General features: G+C 41.8%; 1 protein-coding gene across 1 annotated transcript in view; it reads left to right on the forward strand.

The window, feature by feature from the left end:
• The window catches only part of LOC130300282 (PC-esterase domain-containing protein 1A-like), a gene marked incomplete at its 5' end in the record, with an annotated part of 51,947 nt that extends 31,028 nt beyond the window's left edge, over window positions 1-20,919 (forward strand). The window contains 3 exon segments of the mRNA XM_056551529.1: window positions 7,516-7,596; window positions 7,753-7,824; window positions 18,151-20,919. Of these exon segments, the coding sequence (XP_056407504.1) occupies window positions 7,516-7,596; window positions 7,753-7,824; window positions 18,151-18,323 (326 nt within the window).
• Between the last annotated feature and the right edge of the window lie 748 nt (window positions 20,920-21,667).

The raw sequence follows: 21,667 nt of genomic DNA on the forward strand, positions 1-21,667 counted from the left end.
CCATCATCTACTACATCATATACCACCATCTACTACATCATATACCACCATCTACTACATCATATACCATCATCTACTACATCATATACCACCATCTACTACATCATATACCGTCATCTACTACATCATATACCATCATCTACTGCATCATATACCTACTACATCATATACCACCATCTACTACATCATCTACTACATCATATACCATCATCTACTACATCATATACCACCATCTACTACATCATATACCACCATCTACTACATCATATACCATCATCTACTACATCATATACCGCCATCTACTACATCATATACCATCATCTACTACATCATATACCACCATCTACTACATCATATACCACTATCTACTACATCATATACCATCATCTACTACATCATATACCGCCATCTACTACATCATATACCACTATCTACTACATCATATACCATCATCTACTACATCATATACCACCATCTACTACATCATATACCATCATCTACTACATCATATACCATCATCTACTACATCATATACCATCATCTACTACATCATATACCACCATCTACTACATCATATACCACTATCTACTGCAACATATACCACCATCTACTACATCATATACCACCATCTACTACATCATATACCACCATCTACTACATCATATACCACCATCTACTACATCATATACCATCATCTACATCATCATATACCACCATCTACTACATCATATACCATCATCTACTACATCATATACCACCATCTACTACATCATATACCACCATCTACTACATCATATACCATCATCTACTACATCATATACCACCATCTACTACATCATATACCATCATCTACTACATCATATACCATCATCTACTACATCATATACCATCATCTACTACATCATATACCACCATCTACTACATCATATACCATCATCTACTACATCATATACCACCATCTACTACATCATATACCATCATCTACTACATCATATACCCCCATCTACTACATCATATACCATCATCTACTACATCATATACCACCATCTACTGCATCATATACCGCCATCTACTACATCATATACCGCCATCTACTACATCATATACCATCATCTACTACATCATATACCATCATCTACTACATCATATACCACCATCTACTACATCATATACCACCATCTACTACATCATATACCGCCATCTACTACATCATATACCATCATCTACTACATCATATACCACCATCTACTACATCATATACCACCATCTACTACATCATATACCATCATCTACTACATCATATACCGTCATCTACTACATCATATACCGCCATCTACTGCATCATATACCATCATCTACTGCATCATATACCGCCATCTACTACATCATATACCATCATCTACTACATCATATACCGTCATCTACTACATCATATACCGCCATCTACTGCATCATATACAATCATCTACTACATCATATACCATCTACTACTACATCATATACCATCATCTACTACATCATATACCACCATCTACTGTATCATATACCGCCATCTACTACATCATATACCGCCATCTACTACATCATATACCACCATCTACTGCATCATATACCACCATCTACTACATCATATACCGCCATCTACTACATCATATACCACCATCTACTACATCATATACCATCATCTACTACATCATATACCACCATCTACTACATCATATACCATCATCTACTACATCATATACCATCATCTACTACATCATATACCACCATCTACTACATCATATACCACCATCTACTACATCATATACCGCCATCTACTACATCATATACCGCCATATACTACATCATATACCATCATCTACTGCATCATATACCGCCATCTACTACATCATATACCACCATCTACTACATCATATACCATCATCTACTACATCATATACCACCATCTACTACATCATATACCATCATCTACTACATCATATACCATCATCTACTACATCATATACCACCATCTACTACATCATATACCACCATCTACTACATCATATACCACCATCTACTACATCATATACCACCATCTACTACATCATATACCACCATCTACTACATCATATACCGCCATCTACTACATCATATACCGCCATATACTACATCATATACCATCATCTACTACATCATATACCACCATCTACTACATCATATACCATCATCTACTACATCATATACCATCATCTACTGCATCATATACCGCCATATACTACATCATATACCGCCATCTACTACATCATATACCGCCATCTACTACATCATATACCATCATCTACTACATCATATACCACCATCTACTACATCATATACCACCATCTACTACATCATATACCACCATCTACTACATCATATACCACCATCTACTGCATCATATACCGCCATCTACTACATCATATACCACCATCTACTACATCATATACCACCATCTACTACATCATATACCATCATCTACTACATCATATACCATCATCTACTACATCATATACCATCATCTACTACATCATATACCGCCATCTACTGCATCATATACCATCATCTACTGCATCATATACCACCATCTACTATATCATATACCACCATCTACATCATCATATACCATCATCTACTACATCATATACCATCATCTACATCATATACCATCATCTACTACATCATATACCACCATCTACTGCATCATATACCGCCATCTACTACATCATATACCATCATCTACTACATCATATACCATCATCTACTACATCATATACCACCATCTACTACATCATATACCACCATCTACTACATCATATACCACCATCTACTACATCATATACCATCATCTACTACATCATATACCACCATCTACTACATCATATACCACCATCTACTGCATCATATACCACCATCTACTACATCATATACCACCATCTACTGCATCATATACCACCATCTACTACATCATATACCACCATCTACTACATCATATACCACCATCTACTGCATCATATACCACCATCTACTACATCATATACCTCCATCTACTACATCATATACCATCATCTACTACATCATATACCATTATCTACTACATCATATACCACCATCTACTACATCATATACCATCTACTACATCATATACCACCATCTACTACATCATATACCACCATCTACTGCATCATATACCACCATCTACTACATCATATACCATCATCTACTACATCATATACCACCATCTACTACATCATATACCACCATCTACTACATCATATACCGCCATCTACTACATCATATACCACCATCTACTACATCATATACCTACTACATCATATACCACCATCTACTACATCATATACCATCATCTACTACATCATATACCACCATCTACTACATCATATACCGTCATCTACTACATCATATACCACCATCTACTACATCATATACCACCATCTACTACATCATATACCACCATCTACTACATCATATACCATCATCTACTACATCATATACCACCATCTACTACATCATATACCGTCATCTACTACATCATATACCATCATCTACATCATATACCACCATCTACTACATCATATACCACCATCTACTACATCATATACCATCATCTACTGCATCATATACCATCATCTACTGCATCATATACCATCATCTACTGCATCATATACCACCATCTACTACATCATATACCACCATCTACTACATCATATACCACCATCTACTACATCATATACCATCATCTACTACATCATATACCACCATCTACTACATCATATACCACCATCTACTACATCATATACCACCATCTACTACATCATATACCACCATCTACTACATCATATACCACCATCTACTACATCATATACCATCATCTACTGCATCATATACCATCATCTACTACATCATATACCACCATCTACTACATCATATACCTACTACATCATATACCACCATCTACTACATCATATACCATCATCTACTCCATCATATACCACCATCTACTACATCATATACCGCCATCTACTACATCATATACCACCATCTACTACATCATATACCGCCATCTACTACATCATATACCACCATCTACTACTTCATATACCACCATCTACTACATCATATACCATCATCTACTACATCATATACCACCATCTACTACATCATATACCACCATCTACTACATCATATACCACCATCTACTACATCATATACCATCATCTACTACATCATATACCGTCATCTACTACATCATATACCGTCATCTACTGCATCATATACCACCATACACTGCACTATATACCGCCATCTTCACTAATAACGTGACTATAGACCTCCCATAAAGACCTCTCTGACCTACATGGTGACATATATATGAAGTGTCATGTAATATTGTAGACTGTTTTATTATACCGTCATCTACTACCAGCAGTATTATTACCACTACTACCACCAACACGGCTACCACTACCACTCACCAGTACTATTACTACCACCAGCACTATTACCAATACTAGTGCTATTACTACTACTATTAATTATACCACTAACAATACTTCCAGTACCATTTCACTACTACCACCAGTACTATTGCCAGTACTATTACCACTACCACCAGTATTATTACCACTACCACCAGTATTATTACCACTACTATCACCAGTACTATTACCACTACCACCAGTACTATTACCACTACTATCACCACTACTATCACCACTACTATCACCAGTACTATTACCACTACTATCACCAGTGCTATTACCACTACTACCACCAGTACTATTACCACTACTATCACCAGTACTATTACCACTACTACCACCAGTACTATTACCACTACTATCACCAGTACTATTACCACTACTATCACCAGTACTATTACCACTACTATCACCAGTGCTATTACCACTACTACCACCAGTACTATTACCACTACTACCACCAGTACTATTACCACTACTACCACCAGTACTATTACCACTACCACCAGTACTATTACCACTACTATCACCAGTACTATTACCACTACTATCACCAGTACTATTACCACTACTATCACCAGTACTATTACCACTACTATCACCAGTACTATTACCACTACTATCACCACTACTATCAGCAGTACTATTACCACTACTACTATTACCAGTACTATTACCACTACTATCACCAGTACTATTACCACTACTACCAGTACTATTACCACTACTATCACCAGCCACCACCATTATCACTACCACCATCACTATTACCACCAGTGCTATTATCAATACCACCGACCACTACTAAACAACTACTTTCTGTTGTGTTATTACTACTACTACCAACACTATCACTACCACCGGCACTATCACTACCATCGGCACTATTACTCCCACAAACACTATCAATACCACCGGCACTATCACTACCATCGGCACTATTACTCCCACCAACACTATCAATACCACCGGCACTATCACTACCACCAGCACTATCACTACCACCAGCACTATCACTACCACCGGCACTATCACTACCACCGGCACTATCACTACCACCGACACTATCACTACCACCGGAACTATCTCTACCACCGGCACTATCACTACCACCAACACTATCACCGGCACTATCACTACCACCAGCACTATCACTACCACCAGCACTATCACTACCACCGACACTATCACTACCACCGACACTATCACTACCACCGGCACTATCACTACCACCGGCACTATCACTACCACCGGCACTATCACTACCACCGACACTATCACTACCACCAACACTATCACCGGCACTATCACTACCACCGGCAATATCACTACAACTGGCACTATCACTACCACCAGCACTATTACTCCCACCAACACTATCAATACCACCTGACTATCACTACCACCGGCACTATTACTCCCACCAACACTATCAATACCACCGGCACTATCACTACCACCGGCACTCTCACTACCACCGGCACTATCACTATCATCGGCACTGTCACTACCACCGGCACTGTCACTACCACCGGCACTGTCACTACCGCCGGCACTGTCACTACCCCGGCACTATCACTACCACCGGCACTATCACTACCACCGGCACTATCACTACCACCGACACTATCACTAGCACCAACACTATCACTACCACCGGCACTATCACTACCACCAGCACTATCACTACCACCGGCACTATCACTACCACCAACACTATCACTACCACCAGCACTATCACTACCACCAACACTATCACTACCACCAGCACTATCACTACCACCAACACTATCACTACCACCGGCACTATCACTACCACCGGCACTATCACTACCACCGGCACTATTACTCCCACCAATACTATCAATACCACCAGCACTATTACTACCACCGACACTATCACTACCACCGGCACTATCACTACCACCGGCACTATCACTACCACCGGCACTATCACTACCACCGGCACTACCACCAACACTATCACTACCACCGGCACTATCACTACCACCGGCACTATCACTACCACCAGCACTATCACTACCACCGGCACTATCACTACCACCAACACTATCACTACCACCAACACTATCACTACCACCAACACTATCACTACCACCAGCACTATCACTACCACCGGCACTATCACTACCACCGGCACTTTCACTACCACCGGCACTATCACTACCACCGGCACTATCACTACCACCGGCACTATCACTACCACCAACACTATCACCGGCACTATCACTACCACCAACACTATCACTACCACCAACACTATCACTACCACCAGCACTATCACTACCACCAACACTATCACTACCACCGGCACTATCACTACCACCGGCACTATCACTACCACCGGCACTATCACTACCACCGGCACTATCACTACCACCAACACTCTCACCGACACTCTCACTACCACCAGCACTATCACTACCACCGACACTATCACTACCACCGGCACTATCACTACCACCGGCACTATTACTACCACCGGCACTATTACTACCACCGGCACTATCACTACCACCGGCACTATCACTACCACCAGCACTATCACTACCACCAGCACTATCACTACCACCAGCACTATCACTACCACCGGCACTATCACTACCACCGACACTATCACTACCACCGGCACTATCACTACCACCGGCACTACAATGAGACTGCACACAGGGGTTATAGTCAGAATGGTTTATTGTAAAGTGTGTGTGTGTGTGTGTATATACACTAATACAATAACTTGTTTAATCTATGGCCGATTGTATAGAGTAGCAGATTATCCACGGCTGTTCTTGGCCCGCGGTAGTACGTGATCTGTTCACCCCTCAGTTATGGCGCCGTCTGAACAATATGGGCGGATAGTATGATAACTTATTACACAATATCACATATATGAAGTAGTATAGTTATTGTGCACTGTAGGCCATTAATATTAACATTGTTATACACCCCGCTCCGTCTTCTGATGTTTTAGGCTTCACTGTTCACTCCGCCCCACCTCCTCCCTATGCAGGGCCGCATCTCGAAATCCAAGATCAAGAGCACCACAACTCGGGTAGGTCTCCACTACTCCCAATGGTTATGATGGTCACCTGTGATTTTATACAAATGATAATAATTCTCCATAAATAGCGCCGCCAATGTGTACGTACAGATTCTCTCTGTATAATGATGTCTGATGGTGACTTTGATGGTGTTTTTTGTGTTTCAGGTCCTTTCCCCTTTATGACTGATGGTCCACAACCGTCTGATACCATGGAGGGTTTCTTCCTTCCACCTCCAGGTAATTCCTGCACAGTCATGGGTGTCCATGGCAACATGTTCCTCCATATTATAGTATCCATGGTGACATGTTCCTCATGTGATAGTGTCCATGGAAACATGTTCCTCCATATTATAGTATCCATGGTGACATGTTCCTCCATATTATAGTGTCCATGGCGACATGTTCCTCCATATCATAGTATCCATGGCGACATGTTCCTCCATATTATAGTGTCCATGGAGACATGTTCCTCATATTATAGTGTCCATGGCGACATGTTCCTCATATTATAGTATCCATGGAGACATGTTCCTCCATATTATAGTGTCCATGGTGACATGTTCCTCCATATTATAGTGTCCATGGCAACATGTTCCTCCATATTATAGTATCCATGGCGACATGTTCCTCCATATTATAGTATCCATGGCGACATGTTCCTCCATATTATAGTATCCATGGCGACATGTTCCTCCATTTTATAGTATCCATGGCGACATGTTCCTCCATATTATAGTGTCCATGGTGACATGTTCCTCCATATTATAGTATCCATGGCAACATGTTCCTCCATATTATAGTATCCATGGCGACATGTTCCTCCATATTATAGTATCCATGGCAACATGTTCCTCCATATTATAGTATCCATGGCGACATGTTCCTCCATATTATAGTATCCATGGCGACATGTTCCTCCATATTATAGTGTCCATGGTGACATGTTCCTCCATATTATAGTATCCATGGCGACATGTTCCTCCATATTATAGTGTCCATGGTGACATGTTCCTCCATATTATAGTATCCATGGCGACATGTTCCTCCATACTATAATATCCATGGCGACATGTTCCTCATATTATAGTATCCATGGCGACATGTTCCTCCATATTATAGTGTCCATGGTGACATGTTCCTCCATATTATAGTATCCATGGCGACATGTTCGTCCATATTATAGTATCCATGGCAACATGTTTGTCCATATTATAGTGTCCATGGAGACATGTTCCTCCATATTATAGTATCCATGGTGACATGTTCCTCCATATTATAGTATCCATGGCGACATGTTCCTCCATATTATAGTGTCCATGGTGACATGTTCGTCCATATTATAGTGTCCATGGTGACATGTTCCTCCATATTATAGTGTCCATGGTGACATGTTCCTCCATATTATAGTGTCCATGGTGACATGTTCCTCCATATTATAGTATGCATGGCAACATGTTCCTCCATATTATAGTGTCCATGGTGACATGTTCCTCCATATTATAGTGTCCATGGTGACATGTTCCTCCATATTATAGTGTCCATGGTGACATGTTCCTCCATATTATAGTATCCATGGCGACATGTTCCTCATGTGATAGTGTCCATGGAGACATGTTCCTCCATATTATAGTATCCATGGAGACATGTTCCTCCATATTATAGTATCCATGGAGACATGTTTCTCCATATTATAGTGTCCATGGCGACATGTTCCTTCATATTATAGTGTCCATGGAGACATGTTCCTCCATATTATAGTGTCCATGGAGACATGTTCCTCCATATTATAGTGTCCATGGTGACATGTTCCTCATATTATAGTGTCCATGGAGACATGTTCCTCCATATTATAGTGTCCATGGAGACATGTTCCTCCATATTATAGTGTCCATGGTGACATGTTCCTCATATTATAGTGTCCATGGTGACATGTTCCTCCATATTATAGTATCCATGGAGACATGTTCCTCCATATTATAGTGTCCATGGTGACATGTTCCTCATATTATAGTGTCCATGGAGACATGTTCCTCCATATTATAGTGTCCATGGAGACATGTTCGTCCATATTATAGTGTCCATGGAGACATGTTCCTCCATATTATAGTGTCCATGGTGACATGTTCCTCATATTATAGTGTCCATGGTGACATGTTTCTCCATATTATAGTGTCCATGGAGACATGTTCCTCCATATTATAGTGTCCATGGAGACATGTTCCTCCATATTATAGTGTCCATGGTGACATGTTCCTCCATATTATAGTGTCCATGGTGACATGTTCCTCCATATTATAGTGTCCATGGCGACATGTTCCTCCATATTATAGTGTCCATGGCGACATGTTCCTCCATATTATAGTATCCATGGCGACATGTTCCTCCATATTATAGTGTCCATGGTGACATGTTCCTCCATATTATAGTATCCATGGCGACATGTTCCTCCATATTATAGTGTCCATGGCGACATGTTCCTCCATATTATAGTATCCATGGAGACATGTTCCTCCATATTATAGTGTCCATGGTGACATGTTCCTCCATATTATAGTGTCCATGGTGACATGTTCCTCCATATTATAGTGTCCATGGTGACATGTTCCTCCATATTATAGTATCCATGGCGACATGTTCCTCCATATTAAAGTATCCATGGAGACATGTTCCTCCATATTATAGTGTCCATGGTGACATGTTCCTCCATATTATAGTATCCATGGTGAAATGTTCCTCCATATTATTGTGTCCATGGCGACATGTTCCTCCATATTATAGTATCCATGGCGACATGTTCCTCCATATTATAGTGTCCATGGTGACATGTTCCTCCATATTATAGTGTCCATGGTGACATGTTCCTCCATATTATAGTATCCATGGCGACATGTTCCTCCATATTATAGTATCCATGGCGACATGTTCCTCCATATTATAGTATCCATGGTGACATGTTCCTCCATATTATAGTGTCCATGGCGACATGTTCCTCCATATTATAGTATCCATGGCGACATGTTCCTCCATATTATAGTGTCCATGGTGACATGTTCCTCCATATTATAGTATCCATGGTGACATGTTCCTCCATATTATAGTGTCCATGGTGACATGTTCCTCCATATTATAGTGTCCATGGTGACATGTTCCTCCATATTATAGTGTCCATGGTGACATGTTCCTCCATATTATAGTATCCATGGCGACATGTTCCTCCATATTATAGTATCCATGGCAACATGTTCCTCCATATTATAGTGTCCATGGTGACATGTTCCTCCATATTATAGTGTCCATGGTGACATGTTCCTCCATATTATAGTGTCCATAGTGACATGTTCCTCCATATTATAGTGTCCATGGAGACATGTTCCTCCATATTATAGTGTCCATGGAGACATGTTCCTCCATATTATAGTGTCCATGGAGACATGTTCCTCCATATTATAGTGTCCATGGAGACATGTTCCTCCATATTATAGTGTCCATGGTGACATGTTCCTCCATATTATAGTATCCATGGAGACATGTTCCTCATATCATAGTATCCATGGCGACATGTTCCTCATGTGATAGTGTCCATGGAGACATGTTCCTCCATATTATAGTATCCATGGAGACATGTTTCTCCATATTATAGTGTCCATGGAGACATGTTCCTCCATATTATAGTGTCCATGGCGACATGTTCCTCCATATTATAGTGTCCATGGCGACATGTTCCTCCATATTATAGTGTCCATGGCGACATGTTCCTCCATATTATAGTGTCCATGGTGACATGTTCCTCCATATTATAGTGTCCATGGTGACATGTTCCTCCATATTATAGTATCCATGGCGACATGTTCCTCCATATTATAGTATCCATGGCAACATGTTCCTCCATATTATAGTGTCCATGGTGACATGCTCCTCCATATTATAGTGTCCATGGTGACATGTTCCTCCATATTATAGTATCCATGGTGACATGTTCCTCCATATTATAGTGTCCATGGAGACATGTTCCTCCATATTATAGTGTCCATGGTGAAATGTTCCTCATGTGATAGTGTCCATGGAGACATGTTCCTCCATATTATAGTGTCCATGGAGACATGTTCCTCCATATTATAGTGTCCATGGTGACATGTTCCTCATGTGATAGTGTCCATGGAGACATGTTCCTCCATATTATAGTATCCATGGAGACATGTTTCTCCATATTATAGTGTCCATGGAGACATGTTCCTCCATATTATAGTGTCCATGGAGACATGTTCCTCATGTGATAGTGTCCATGGTGACATGTTCCTCATGTGATAGTGTCCATGGAGACATGTTCCTCCATATTATAGTATCCATGGAGACATGTTTCTCCATATTATAGTGTCCATGGAGACATGTTCCTCCATATTATAGTGTCCATGGAGACATGTTCTTCCATATTATAGTGTCCATGGAGACATGTTCCTCCATATTATAGTATCCATGGAGACATGTTCCTCCATATTATAGTGTCCATGGCGACATGTTCTTCCATATTATAGTGTCCATGGTGACATGTTCCTCCATATTATAGTGTCCATGGTGACATGTTCCTCCATATTATAGTGTCCATGGAGACATGTTCCTCCATATTATAGTATCCATGGAGACATGTTCCTCATATTATAGTGTCCATGGAGACATGTTCCTCCATATTATAATATCCATGGAGACATGTTCCTCCATATTATAGTATCCATGGAGACATGTTCCTCATATTATAGTGTCCATGGAGACATGTTCCTCCATATTATAGTATCCATGGAGACATGTTCCTCATATTATAGTGTCCATGGTGACATGTTCCTCCATATTATAGTATCCATGGCGACATGTTGCTCCATATTATAGTGTCCATGGTGACATGTTCCTCCATATTATAGTGTCCATGGAGACATGTTCCTCTATATTATAGTGTCCATGGTGACATGTTCCTCCATATTATAGTGTCCATGGTGACATGTTCCTCCATATTATGGTATCCATGGCGACATGTTCCTCCATATTATAGTGTCCATGGTGACATGTTCCTCCATATTATAGTATCCATGGTGAAATGTTCCTCCATATTATAGTGTCCATGGCGACATGTTCCTCCATATTATAGTATCCATGGCGACATGTTCCTCCATATTATAGTGTCCATGGTGACATGTTCCTCCATATTATAGTATCCATGGCGTCATGTTCCTCCATATTATAGTGTCCATGGTGACATGTTCCTCCATATTATAGTGTCCATGGTGACATGTTCCTCCATATTATAGTGTCCATGGTGACATGTTCCTCCATATTATAGTATCCATGGCGACATGTTCCTCCATATTATAGTATCCATGGCGACATGTTCCTCCATATTATAGTGTCCATGGTGACATGTTCCCCCATATTATAGTATCCATGGTGACATGTTCCTCCATATTATAGTGTCCATGGCGACATGTTCCTCCATATTATAGTATCCATGGCAACATGTTCCTCCATATTATAGTGTCCATGGTGACATGTTCCTCCATATTATAGTATCCATGGTGACATGTTCCTCCATATTATAGTGTCCATGGTGACATGTTCCTCCATATTATAGTATCCATGGTGACATGTTCCTCCATATTATAGTATCCATGGCGACATGTTCCTCCATATTATAGTATCCATGGCAACATGTTCCTCCATATTATAGTGTCCATGGTGGCATGTTCCTCCATATTATAGTGTCCATGGTGACATGTTCCTCCATATTATAGTGTCCATGGTGACATGTTCCTCCATATTATAGTATCCATGGCAACATGTTCCTCCATATTATAGTGTCCATGGTGACATGTTCCTCCATATTATAGTATCCATAGTGACATGTTCCTCCATATTATAGTGTCCATGGTGACATGTTCCTCATGTGATAGTGTCCATGGAGACATGTTCCTCATATTATAGTGTCCATGGAGACATGTTCCTCCATATTATAGTGTCCATGGTTACATGTTCCTCCATATTATAGTGTCCATGGAGACATGTTCCTCCATATTATAGTGTCCATGGTGACATGTTCCTCATGTGATAGTGTCCATGAAGACATGTTCCTCCATATTATAGTGTCCATGGAGACATGTTCCTCCATATTATAGTGTCCATGGAGACATGTTCCTCCATATTATAGTGTCCATGGTGACATGTTCCTCCATATTATAGTATCCATGGAGACATGTTCCTCATATTATAGTATCCATGGTGACATGTTCCTCATGTGATAGTGTCCATGGAGACATGTTCCTCCATATTATAGTATCCATGGAGACATGTTTCTCCATATTATAGTGTCCATGGAGACATGTTCCTCCATATTATAGTGTCCATGGAGACATGTTCCTCCATATTATAGTGTCCATGGCGACATGATCCTCCATATTATAGTGTCCATGGAGACATGTTCCTCCATATTATAGTGTCCATGGTGACATGTTCCTCCATATTATAGTGTCCATGGTGACATGTTCCTCCATATTATAGTATCCATGGCGACATGTTCCTCCATATTATAGTATCCATGGCAACATGTTCCTCCATATTATAGTGTCCATGGTGACATGCTCCTCCATATTATAGTGTCCATGGTGACATGTTCCTCCATATTATAGTGTCCATGGTGACATGTTCCTCCATATTATAGTGTCCATGGTGACATGTTCCTCCATATTATAGTATCCATGGTGACATGTTCCTCCATATTATAGTATCCATGGCGACATGTTCCTCCATATTATAGTATCCATGGCAACATGTTCCTCCATATTATAGTGTCCATGGTGGCATGTTCCTCCATATTATAGTGTCCATGGTGACATGTTCCTCCATATTATAGTGTCCATGGTGACATGTTCCTCCATATTATAGTATCCATGGCAACATGTTCCTCCATATTATAGTGTCCATGGTGACATGTTCCTCCATATTATAGTATCCATAGTGACATGTTCCTCCATATTATAGTGTCCATGGTGACATGTTCCTCATGTGATAGTGTCCATGGAGACATGTTCCTCATATTATAGTGTCCATGGAGACATGTTCCTCCATATTATAGTGTCCATGGTTACATGTTCCTCCATATTATAGTGTCCATGGAGACATGTTCCTCCATATTATAGTGTCCATGGAGACATGTTCCTCCATATTATAGTGTCCATGGTGACATGTTCCTCCATATTATAGTATCCATGGAGACATGTTCCTCATATTATAGTATCCATGGTGACATGTTCCTCATGTGATAGTGTCCATGGAGACATGTTCCTCCATATTATAGTATCCATGGCGACATGTTTCTCCATATTATAGTGTCCATGGAGACATGTTCCTCCATATTATAGTGTCCATGGAGACATGTTCCTCCATATTATAGTGTCCATGGCGACATGATCCTCCATATTATAGTGTCCATGGAGACATGTTCCTCCATATTATAGTGTCCATGGTGACATGTTCCTCCATATTATAGTGTCCATGGTGACATGTTCCTCCATATTATAGTATCCATGGCGACATGTTCCTCCATATTATAGTATCCATGGCAACATGTTCCTCCATATTATAGTGTCCATGGTGACATGCTCCTCCATATTATAGTGTCCATGGTGACATGTTCCTCCATATTATAGTATCCATGGTGACATGTTCCTCCATATTATAGTGTCCATGGAGACATGTTCCTCCATATTATAGTGTCCATGGTGAAATGTTCCTCATGTGATAGTGTCCATGGAGACATGTTCCTCCATATTATAGTGTCCATGGAGACATGTTCCTCCATATTATAGTGTCCATGGAGACATGTTACTCCATATTATAGTGTCCATGGTGACATGTTCCTCATGTGATAGTGTCCATGGAGACATGTTCCTCCATATTATAGTATCCATGGAGACATGTTTCTCCATATTATAGTGTCCATGGAGACATGTTCCTCCATATTATAGTGTCCATGGTGACATGTTCCTCCATATTATAGTGTCCATGGAGACATGTTCCTCATCTGATAGTGTCCATGGTGACATGTTCCTCATGTGATAGTGTCCATGGAGACATGTTTCTCCATATTATAGTGTCCATGGAGACATGTTCCTCCATATTATAGTGTCCTTGGAGACATGTTCTTCCATATTATAGTGTCCATGGAGACATGTTCCTCATATTATAGTGTCCATGGTGACATGTTCCTCCATATTATAGTGTCCATGGTGACATGTTCCTCCATATTATAGTGTCCATGGAGACATGTTCCTCCATATTATAGTATCCATGGAGACATGTTCCTCATATTATAGTGTCCATGGAGACATGTTCCTCCATATTATAGTATCCATGGAGACATGTTCCTCCATATTATAGTGTCCATGGTGACATGTTCCTCCATATTATAGTATCCATGGAGACATGTTCCTCATATTATAGTGTCCATGGAGACATGTTCCTCCATATTATAGTATCCATGGAGACATGTTCCTCATATTATAGTATCCATGGAGACATGTTCCTCCATATTATAGTATCCATGGAGACATGTTCCTCATATTATAGTGTCCATGGAGACATGTTCCTCATATTATAGTGTCCATGGAGACATGTTCCTCCATATTATAGTATCCATGGAGACATGTTCCTCCATATTATAGTATCCATGGAGACATGTTCCTCCATATTATAGTGTCCATGGAGACATGTTCCTCATGTGATAGTGTCCATGGAGAAATGTTCCTCCATATTATAGTATCCATGGTGACATGTTCCTCCATATTATAGTATCCATGGAGACATGTTCCTCATCTGATAGTGTCCATGGTGAAATGTTCCTCATGTGATAGTGTCCATGGAGACATGTTCCTCCATATTATAGTATCCATGGCGACATGTTCCTCATCTGATAGTGTTCATGGTGACATGTTCCTCATGTGATAGTGTCCATGGAGACATGTTCCTCATGAGATAGTGTCCATGGTGACATGTTTCTCATGTGATAGTGTCCATGGAGACATTTTCCTCCATATTATAGTATCCATGGAGACATGTTCCTCATGTGATAGTGTCCATGGCGACATGTTCCTCCATATTATAGTATCCATGGTGACATGTTCCTCCATATTATAGTATCCATGGTGACATGTTCCTCATCTGATAGTGTCCATGGTGAAATGTTCCTCATGTGATAGTGTCCATGGAGACATGTTCCTCAATATTATAGTATCCATGGCGACATGTTCCTCTTCTGATAGTGTCCATGGTGAAATGTTCCTCATGTGATAGTGTCCATGGAGACATGTTCCTCCATATTATAGTATCCATGGCGACATGTTCCTCATCTGATAGTGTCCATGGTGACATGTTCCTCATGTGATAGTGTCCATGGTGACATGTTCCTCATGTGATAGTGTCCATGGCGACATGTTCCTCATGTGATAGTGTCCATGGAGACATGTTCCTCATATTATAGTGTCCATGGAGACATGTTCCTCCATATTATAGTATCCATGGAGACATGTTCCTCATCTGATAGTGTCCATGGAGAAATGTTCCTCATCTGATAGTGTCCATGGAGACATGTTCCTCATCTGATAGTGTCCATGGAGACATGTTCCTCATCTGATAGTGTCCATGGAGACATGTTCCTCATGTGATAGTGTCCATGGAGACATGTTCCTCATGTGATAGTGTCCATGGCGACATGTTCCTCATGTGATAGTGTCCATGGAGACATGTTCCTCATGTGATAGTGTCCATGGCGACATGTTCCTCATCTGATAGTGTCCATGGAGACATGTTTCTCCATATTATAGTGTCCATGGAGACATGTTCCTCATATTTTAGTGTCCATGGCGACATGTTCCTCATCTGATAGTGTCCATGGAGACATGTTCCTCATGTGATAGTGTCCATGGAGACATGTTCCTCATGTGATAGTGTCCATGGCGACATGTTCCTCATGTGATAGTGTCCATGGAGACATGTTCCTCATGTGATAGTGTCCATGGCGACATGTTCCTCATATTTTAGTGTCCATGGCCACATGTTCCTCATCTGACAGTGTCCATGGAGACATGTTCCTCGTGATAGTGTCCATGGAGACATGTTCCTCATGTGATAGTGTCCATGGTGACATGTTCCTCATATTATAGTGTCCATGGCGACATGTTCCTCATGTGATATTGTCCATGGTGACATGTTCCTCATGTGATAGTGTCCATGGAGACATGTTCCTCATGTGATAGTGTCCATGGAGACATGTTCCTCATGTCATAGTGCCCATGTTGACGGTTTTCTCATGTGATAGAGTCCATGGCGACACATCTCTTATATAATAGTTCCCATGAAGACACGTTCCTCATATCATAGGTAAAAGGGGCAGAATATCCGGATTTTACAGATACATCAGACCTGGTGGACGAAATGGAGTAAAGGAGCTGAATCATGTATGCATATTCCAGATGTTGGGTGGAGTTGTTCTCTTATCCTCATTGATACATCTCGTCCTTCTTCCAGGTCCTGAGGTCTTCAGTCATCCGTTTCCTGGAAGGAAGGTCCTCCTCTCTACACCGTCACTCATGAACCTGAACGTCCCTTTTCCCAACCACGCCCCGTATTCACAAAAACCCCTGAAAAAGAAGATGAAGCGGAGAAGGGGCAAGATGAAACCGAACCCTTGCCCACCATAGCATCTACCTGGGATCTACTGACCACAACTAGATGGGACTTCTACCTCTTGTCCACAGGCAGTGCTGGGATATACCATCCAGTCCGGGACCTAGGTTCTTATCATGGGATTTGGGACCCTGCGATGTGTGAACCTGATCTGTTACTTGCACTATATTGGTGACCCAGCCTTACATACTTGCACTATATTGTGGACCCGGCATTATATTTTGCACTTTCCCCAGAGTTATAGCTTCTTTGAAGCACTCAAGAGGGTTTCTTGAACTTCAACCAGGGACAGTAATTCCCCTGAACTGCGCCAAAGCTTGCCATTGTGTGAATGTGGCCTTAAAGGGTTACTTCGCTGCTAGACATCTTATCCCCTATCCAAAAGGATAGGGGATAAGATGTCTGACCCCCCCCCCCGGATCTCTGCTTTGGCACCCCAAACATCCGGTGCACGGAGCAAACTTCACTCCATGCCGGATGACTGGTGATGCGGGGTGGAGGCTTGTGATGTCACAGTCAGGCCCTGGTCATGAGGTCATGGCCATGCCCCCTCAATGCAAATCTATGGGAGGGGGCGTGACAGCCCTCACGCCCCCTCCCATACACCTGCATTGAGGGGGCGCGGCCGTGACATCAGGAGCCGCCAGCGCTGAACCTGACACTGTAAACGAACACCGGGTGCAGCATGGAGATCGCGGGGGGTACCCAGCGGAGGGACCCCCACGTTCAGACATCTTCCCCCCAATCCTAAGGAGTACCCCTTTAATGAAGAAATGGCATACTGGCCTTCAAAGGTTCTGCTGGTTCAGTCAAGTGGTGGACATCTCAGTATCTGCACAATGAATGAAGTATTAACCCCCCGTCAACCATATTGCTGCTATAGAAGAACTGTCGACAACATTTTTTTTATCACACTGAAACTTTTTGTACATTTTTAGGAGGTTGACCGTATGTTTTGTGTCTTTACATTTCATTGCATGCACTGATTGTCCTCTTTAGTAGATCCCCCATGATCCTTCCATTGCCTCCCGGACCACAATGAATTGGCTCTGTATAGACAAGATGGATTGTAGCAGTACCTGTCCGTTAGATGCAGGACCTGACATGCACTCCAGAATCCATTCTACCTTGTCCCAGTGAAGTCTATAGGGTTAAGGTCTGGCGATGTTTCTGGAGCCAATCAATAACTCTACGCGCTGTGTGGATGGTGCATTGACCTGCTGACTGCCTCCTGAACTATTCACACCAGACAAAAACAGGTCATTGATTCATGGTGCTTGTGCCAAATTGCTGACCCCCTCTGACCAGGCCATGTTTCTCCACAGATCTGGATCCATCTGACCCGGCCATGTTTCTCTACAGAGATGTGGATCCATATGACCAGGCCATGTTTCTCCACAGAGATCTGGATCTATCTGACCAGGCCATGTTTCTCTACAGAGATCTGGATCCATCTGACCAGGCCATGTTTCTCCACAGAGATCTGGATCCATCTGACCAGGCCATGTTTCTCCACAGAGATCTGGATCTATCTGACCAGGTCATGTTTCTCTACAGAGATCTGGATCCATCTGACCAGGCCATATTTCTCTATAGAGATCTCCATACATCTGACCAGGCCATGTTTCTCCACAGATCTGGATCTATCTGACCAGGTCATGTTTCTCCACAGATCTGGATCCATCTGACCAGGTCATGTTTCTCCATAGAGATCTGGATCCATCTGACCAGGCCATGTTTCTCCATAGAGATCTAGATCCATCTGACCAGGTCATGTTTCTATACAGAGATCTGGATCAATCTGACCAGGCCATGTTTCTCTACATAGATCTGGATCCATCTGACCAGGCCATGTTTCTCTACATAGATCTGGATCCATCTGACCAGGCCAGGTTTCTCCACAGAGATCTGGATCCATCTGACCAGGCCATGTTTCTCCACAGAGATCTGGATCCATCTGACCAGGTCATGTTTCTCCACAGAGATCTGTATCCATCTGACCAGGCCATGTTTCTCCACAGATCTGGATCCATCTGACCCGGCCATGTTTCTCTACAGAGATGTGGATCCATATGACCAGGCCATGTTTCTCCACAGAGATCTGGATCTATCTGACCAGGCCATGTTTCTCTACAGAGATCTGGATCCATCTGACCAGGCCATGTTTCTCCACAGAGATCTGGATCCATCTGACCAGGCCATGTTTCTCCACAGAGATCTGGATCTATCTGACCAGGTCATGTTTCTCTACAGAGATCTGGATCCATCTGACCAGGCCATATTTCTCTATAGAGATCTCCATACATCTGACCAGGCCATGTTTCTCCACAGATCTGGATCCATCTGACCAGGTCATGTTTCTCCACAGATCTGGATCCATCTGACCAGGTCATGTTTCTCCATAGAGATCTGGATCCATCTGACCAGGCCATGTTTCTCCATAGAGATCTAGATCCATCTGACCAGGTCATGTTTCTATACAGAGATCTGGATCAATCTGACCAGGCCATGTTTCTCTACATAGATCTGGATCCATCTGACCAGGCCATGTTTCTCTACATAGATCTGGATCCATCTGACCAGGCCAGGTTTCTCCACAGAGATCTGGATCCATCTGACCAGGCCATGTTTCTCCACAGAGATCTGGATCCATCTGACCAGGTCATGTTTCTCCACAGAGATCTGGATCCATCTGACCAGGCCATGTTTCTCCACAGAGATCTGGATCCATCTGACCAGGCCATGTTTCTCTATAGAGATCTGGATCCATCTGACCAGGTCATGTTTCTCCACAGAGATCTGGATCCATCTGACCAGACCATGTTTCTCCACAGAGATCTGGATCCATCTGACCAGGTCATGTTTCTCCACAGAGATCTGGATCCATCTGACCAGTCATGTTTCTCCATAGAGATATGAATCCATCTGACCAGTCATGTTTCTCCATAGAGATCTGGATCCATCTGACCAGTCATGTTTCTATACAGAGATCTGGATCCATCTGACCAGGCCATGTTTCTCCATAGAGATCTAGATCCATCTTACCAGGTCATGTTTCTATACAGAGATCTGGATCAATCTGACCAGGCCATGTTTCTCTACATAGATCTGGATCCATATGACCAGGCCATGTTTCTCTACATAGATCTGGATCCATCTGACCAGGCCATGTTTCTCCACAGAGATCTGGATCCATCTGACCAGACCATGTTTCTCCACAGAGATCTGGATCCATCTGACCAGTCATGTTTCTCCATAGAGATATGAATCCATCTGACCAGTCATGTTTCTCCATAGAGATCTGGATCCATCTGACCAGTCATGTTTCTATACAGAGATCTGGATCCATCTGACCAGG

The sequence above is a fragment of the Hyla sarda genome, unplaced genomic scaffold (assembly GCF_029499605.1).
Source record: "Hyla sarda isolate aHylSar1 unplaced genomic scaffold, aHylSar1.hap1 scaffold_1073, whole genome shotgun sequence".
In the NCBI taxonomy this organism is placed as follows: Eukaryota; Metazoa; Chordata; class Amphibia; order Anura; family Hylidae; genus Hyla; species Hyla sarda.